Raw genomic sequence first — 6,000 nt, 5'->3', positions numbered from 1 at the left:
AGAAAGAAAAAAATGAAAAACATCTGACAGTGAAGCATTATAGAGTTGTATTGCCACTAGTATACAGGAACCCCAGTAGCATTTCCTTACACACTTCTGCTAAATAATTTGTTGACCGAAAATACTCAGCATTGATGTGTCAGAAAGAGGTTGTGCTACATTGTTCATAATGGCACCCAATTTTGTTTTAATTCTCTCCTTCACCTCCAACTCCTGCAAGTAAAGAGTGTGTTGTTCCATAACTAAGTCTGTATTTTTAATTAGCTTTTTCATTCTTGAAGTGATGTTATTGGCCCAGCACACCACTGCATACAAAATCACACTAGCCATCACAGAGTTGTAGAATATGTGAAGGATGTCATTATCCACAATAAAAGAATGCAGTCTCCTAATTAAAAAGAGTCTGCTCTGACCTTTCTTATATAGTTTCTCTGTGTTACTAGACCAGTCCAGCCAGTCACTGATGTGGACTCCTAAGTATTTGCTGGAGTGCACCACCTCTGCATTCACTGCCTGAAAAGTGTCTTGGCATAGAGGCTCTTTGGCATGGCACAAGTCAATAATCAATTCCTTGATTTTACTAATATTAAGTGGCACACAATTCTTTCTGCACAAAAAACAAAGTTTTCCACCTCACTTCTGTACTCTTTCTCATCACCCATTTCAATACACCCCATAACTGCTGAATCACCTAGTGTTGTATTTATAGCCTGAGGTGCACAGAATAAAGCTCCCTTGTCGTGCTCCAGTTTTTCTCATATCCATTTCAGTGACACAGTCCTTGAGCCTCAAAAACTGCAGTCTGACTGACAGTCCATAATCCATGACACCATAGGTTCATCCACCTACATACTGTATCTCTGAGCTTACCCTTGAACAGGGATGTCCAAATAGCATTGAAGGTACTGGAGAAATCCCAAAACACAATCCTTGCAGTGTTGCCAGCTTTGTCCTGGTGAAAGTAAGCTTGGAGGAGTAGACAAAAAATTGCATTTTCCAATTCAATTTTTGTCCAATAGGCAGACTGCAGTAGGTCCACTTTGTCTTTGACAAGAGGACTTACAGTCCAGGACTAGGCTCTCAAAGGTCTTCATGATGTAAGACAAGTACCACGATGGTCTGAAATCATTGGGTGAAGAGATGCCTGCCTTCTTAGGAACAGGGACAATGCAGGATTTTTTTCCACGGCATACTGAATTGGTGGCAGAGTTAGCACAAGCCTTATAATCTTGTGGACTGACTTGCATTTGGTCCTGTGTTTTTTTATTGTTAATAGTTTCTAAAGCTGGTGCAATCGATTGGACCATTACTTCTTAACAAAAAGCATAGTTTCTTGTGCAACTAACTTTAATAAATACATACAATGGTTTACAAATACGTCATTTGTTCATACAGTCCCTTTTCCTTTACTTTAGGTATTGGGTCAAGAGCTAATAAAACCTACTGTGGAAAATATACAATTACACAGAAAAAGGGTGTGGGGAAAAAACTTTTTCAAGGATGTGTGCCTAAAGCAAGCAAACAGACAACAATACAAATCCATCCATTTCAGAAGGAGGGGTTGTGGTGCGAGCTAAAGGTCCAAGCCTCGACTAGGAAGCGGAATATTTAATCACAATTTAAAAGACCCTTGCAGATCAAATGAGCTCTCGGACACTGTTGCGCAATATACAATAAAAACAGGTTTAATATTTAAAACTATAAAAAATATACCAGGTAACACATATATCGGTTTATCTTGTCTAGCTGTAGTTAAATTCACAGGCTGAATCATGATGTCACTGTAACAGGAAAAATGTTCACCAACTACGCCTGTAATAGGGGAAAACACAAGAACATTCATAAATTAGCGTGAAGCGAAGCAGAACAATGATGTGTTTGAGGCGCTGTCCGAGCGTTTGTCACCTGACATCCCACTTGAGTAAAGTTAGCAGCGTGCGCGCCGCCGCCGCCGAGTCCCCAGAGAGCTGGTGGGAGTTTTCCAGGCTGTCTGGGTGGGGTGTAGAAAGGCGGAGCGCGCTTCCCGCACTTGTCATTGCTGGCGCTGCATGCCTAGCGGACGCATCCACCTGCTGAGCAGCACCCGCGCTTACCCTTCTTGGAGCCTTGTTTCGGAGTCTAGGGAAAAATCCGCAGTGTTCGACTACTTTTTTTTCTTTCGGAACAAATCTGTGTGATTTAGTATTGAAGGCTGGTTAAAAGCAGACATCCAGGTCGAAGAAAGAATCAAAAGAGGACCGACAAAACTTTTTAGAAAAATTGCCGAGTTTTCCCGGGCAACGCGGCGAAACCTTACAGTTCACTACAGGTAGCTGATTCGTGGGGGAAGGAAGGCAAAGGAAAACAAAAGCCGACCTACGATAAGAATGGATGCCCGGGGTCTCTGCTTTCGCTTGTGCGTCTTGCTGTTACCGGTGTTGAGAGGTAAGTTTCCCCACAAAGTTCATTATTTCACTTTATGAAATCGGTGGAGGTTTGCGGACTGAGAATTTCACGATCGCGGCGTCTGAGTCTATTAAAATAGAACAGTGAGAAGCCGAATCCTGGAGACCACTGACCGTGAAACAACGGGGTTTTATGGGGGTTAAGTTTGGGTCGAGATTACTTTTCTCTTTTTTACTTTCGGTTTGGTGATGTGTGACTGGATGATTCAAGTATGTAAAAAAAAGTCTCATCATCTGACTCGGAGATCAGTTCCTCGTTTTTCAGCGTGTTTTATGCGAAACGTCACCTTTCACCCTCGGCTATAAGCGATCGTGTTGTGCCGCCTCGTGGACTTAACACATCAGGTTTCTTTCTGGCACTGATCTGCGCGGTTCACCTACGGGCTATCGCACATTTTGTTTAGGAGGTGGGGTGAAGTGCGTTAAGTCCCAGGAAGCGCAGAACGGAGTGGTGACTATCCCTGCGGCGGCAGGCAGTGACTCGTCGCCGTTGAGATTGCAGACCACCCCCTTCCTCGCGCGCTCCCGTGCTAACTTGCAAATTGCTTTCTCCGCACCGAGAATTAAAGATTCATCACCGATAGATTTAAGACCATCTGCTTAAAGACAAGGGGGACGTGCTAATAGGAGTGGAGACGCTGGCTTGTAATGTCGCGAAGCAGGTTTGGCGACAGTCCAAATTAAGGAGGCGAAAAGGGGAGAAAAATAAGTTTGTTGGCTGATGCGGGTACTGCGAATGAATGCTATATGCATTTGAATCAAGACTATTTTTTGTATGTCGCCTCTAAGTGCAGAAAATCCTGCCGCGATCTATACGTGTAGTATTGGCAAAAGAACCAGGTTAATTCATTCCTAGATATTTTTTCTTGATAATATTGCCAAAAGGTTTTGCGCTAGTATTCACTATGCATATATCCAACAAAGATGGATAAGTGGAATCGATACTGCCAGTACTCCGTGCAAGTGGATACACAGTTGTTTTAATAGTTTAAAATGTAGACCAGGGCCGCCGAACTTATATGCGTCCATTAGGTGTGTTCTGCGCCCGATCGGATCGTTGTTTCGTTGGGACAGTCGTTATTCCCATTAATGCTGAACGTGTTGTTTTTCTGTTAATTACTATGTGCATACTAAAGTATCAAAGCACTGAAAGCAAAGAGAAAGAAAAAAACCTTCCCATTCAGAATAATATAGAAAATCCCAGGCGCCAGAAAAAAAGCCTGCCTTCTTTGATAAAGTTTAAAAGCCCCTTGTTTTTAAAAGCTGCGCTTAGAAGTTCAGGAGACAGATGTGTGGTTATGCTTTGGTCTTAAGCTCGCCTTTCTTTTTTAATCAGCTAGTGTTCACGGGGATGTTGCGCGCTTAGGTTTGATGTTTTTTTCTTAATGCGGTGTGCTCTTTTGGGGTGGAGTTGGGGGTTGTTTGTGGCGGCAGCAGCTGTTAATTTTAATGACTGTCAGACGGTAGAAGATAGATGAACTGTTGAAACGTGATTGCGCGCACTCTTTCATATAGCGTCTTCAAGGCTTGTGGGAGTCGCAGCGAAATGCTTCGGGGTAGACCGTGTATTGTACGGATGAATCAGTAGCATCAATAATCCATGAAGCAGTGAGGATTACGAAGTCTGTTTGTTAGCTAAAACGTTTTAGGTCGGTCCTGACGCCGGAAAGTCAAACCCACCTGTTTAAATTTACAGGAAAAGGAACGCATGAATAGATGGTCTCTTAGGAACCACCTCTTGATTCGTTTACAACCCCCTTTATTGTGTACCTACGGGGGTCAACAAAATAAAATGCGAAATATGGGTACTTAGGCGTGGTAATGAGAGAGAGGATTTTCTTATATTTAAGGGTCTGCAGTTGTTTTTTGTGACGTTATGGACGAAGTGAACGATGTTCACTTGTTTAAATTTGATGTAGTGATAATCTTTTGAGTGCTTCACTCGCCAGTGACCCAACTGCATTAGTAAGCATGGCCCCTTTGTTTCAAATTACAGAGGGTGCATTGTTGGGATAGACTCTGTAGCAAGAGTGGAGGAGATAAAGTCTGTTTACCCTTATTTTAAATGCGGACCCCTGGGATTGTAAGGCAATATTTTCCAATTGAATTGTTAATAATGAATGCTTTATATCCTTGTATGTCTTAATTTTTATTGCGGTGTATCCGAGGATGTAGTGATTCTGTCCCAAATATTTCTTTGAATGTGTGTCTAATTCAATTTAATTAGCATTTTAAATCGTTTAAGCATGTGAGTAGTTTAAATTATTGTAAACATACTTTGTGTCCGTTTCATTTTAACGCTCAATATAATTCACTGGACTTTCAGACCTCCAGCAGTTTGTCAGCTTTGTGCACATAACAAAGATAGTTGTGTTGCAGTGGTGAAATAATTGAAATATACAAAAAGCTGTTAAACTTGCCTTTTAAATTATACCTTTTATACTAAAGTTTAGAGTTAACAGAATCCAGTGTGTCTGGGTTTATCGGCTTGTCTTCCGTAATGACAGGGTTTAAGCTTTTATTGTCTCTAAACTTTCCTCCGATAGGCATGGATCCATGCCTGAAGGAGAATAATGTGGCAATACCAACTGCATTCCTCTCCATCTAAAGTTTCAGCCATGCCCAGTTGTTTGTTTTTTGTCATAGTTATATATTTATAAAAGCAACTAATTTTTGTATAATTTTCTAGTATGTAATAGTGGTTTAAGTTTGGGTGCAGCATACGGAAAAGTGACATTTTAGCTTCAGTAGTTGCCCGTATGTGTGAAGATATTTGTGGGTATTGTATCAGAAAGAAGACAATGCAGAAATTAGTTCAAAGAGATGGTTCATGCAGGGTATGCCTTCAGCTTGTTTAATTTTGACTTCATATATTGTCATAGTCGCTTGGATTCTATGTGAAGTAGGAGAAGATGCAATTAATTATTGATGTTGAATTATTTACAGTGTGTGTGGTTGGGGGAAGGGGGTTGTATGGCATTATTGTTTCTTGGATCTAGTGTCCTGATATTGAATCTCATACCTGGTGGTTCATGTGGATTTTGAATGTTTTCCCAATGTCCATGTGGGTTTCCCTCCCACATTCCCAAAGTTGTCCAGTTGGTTTGATTGGAGGTTATGAATTGGCCCCTACTGTGATTGTGGTTGAGTACAAGCCTGGGCCCAGCAATTGACTGGAGTCCTGTACAGGGCTTTTTCTTGCCTTGTGACCAGTGCGGCAGGGTAAGTTCTGGCCCACCATTACTCTAAAATGGGTTAAATTGTTTTGAGGATTTTTTCGATTTAATTTAGGTTGACATTCATTTGCATTTTTTTGGTCTTTGTAATTAATAAAAAGTGAACAGAGTTGTCGCATAACAATGTTTAATTAAAATATTAATTATTTGACAGTCTAATTTCTGTCACTGTATAATTTTCCTCCAGATTTGGAAAGTTTTTTTTTTTTTTTTAAGGTTTGTTAATAGCATGGTTTACAGTATTTCATGGAAGAAGATGCACCCTTTTAATGTAGTAAAATGTTCACCTTAAATACATTTCACAGATAAAATACATGCAT

At 40.9% G+C, this 6,000-nt stretch overlaps 1 protein-coding gene across 1 annotated transcript in view; it reads left to right on the top strand.

Moving 5' to 3' along the window:
• Window positions 1–2,024: 2,024 nt before the first annotated feature.
• The window catches only part of alcama (activated leukocyte cell adhesion molecule a), a 111,866-nt gene continuing 107,890 nt past the window's right edge, over window positions 2,025–6,000 (top strand). Inside the window, exon 1 of the mRNA XM_028800242.2 lies at window positions 2,025–2,424. Within this exon, the coding sequence (XP_028656075.1) occupies window positions 2,367–2,424 (58 nt within the window). The 5' untranslated portion in view covers window positions 2,025–2,366. The remainder of the gene's footprint in view (window positions 2,425–6,000) is intronic.

The sequence above is a fragment of the Erpetoichthys calabaricus genome, chromosome 4, assembly GCF_900747795.2.
Source record: "Erpetoichthys calabaricus chromosome 4, fErpCal1.3, whole genome shotgun sequence".
Classification (NCBI taxonomy): Eukaryota; Metazoa; Chordata; class Cladistia; order Polypteriformes; family Polypteridae; genus Erpetoichthys; species Erpetoichthys calabaricus.
Note: the sequence above shows the minus strand (reverse complement) of the source record. Positions and strands in the feature narration are given on the sequence as shown.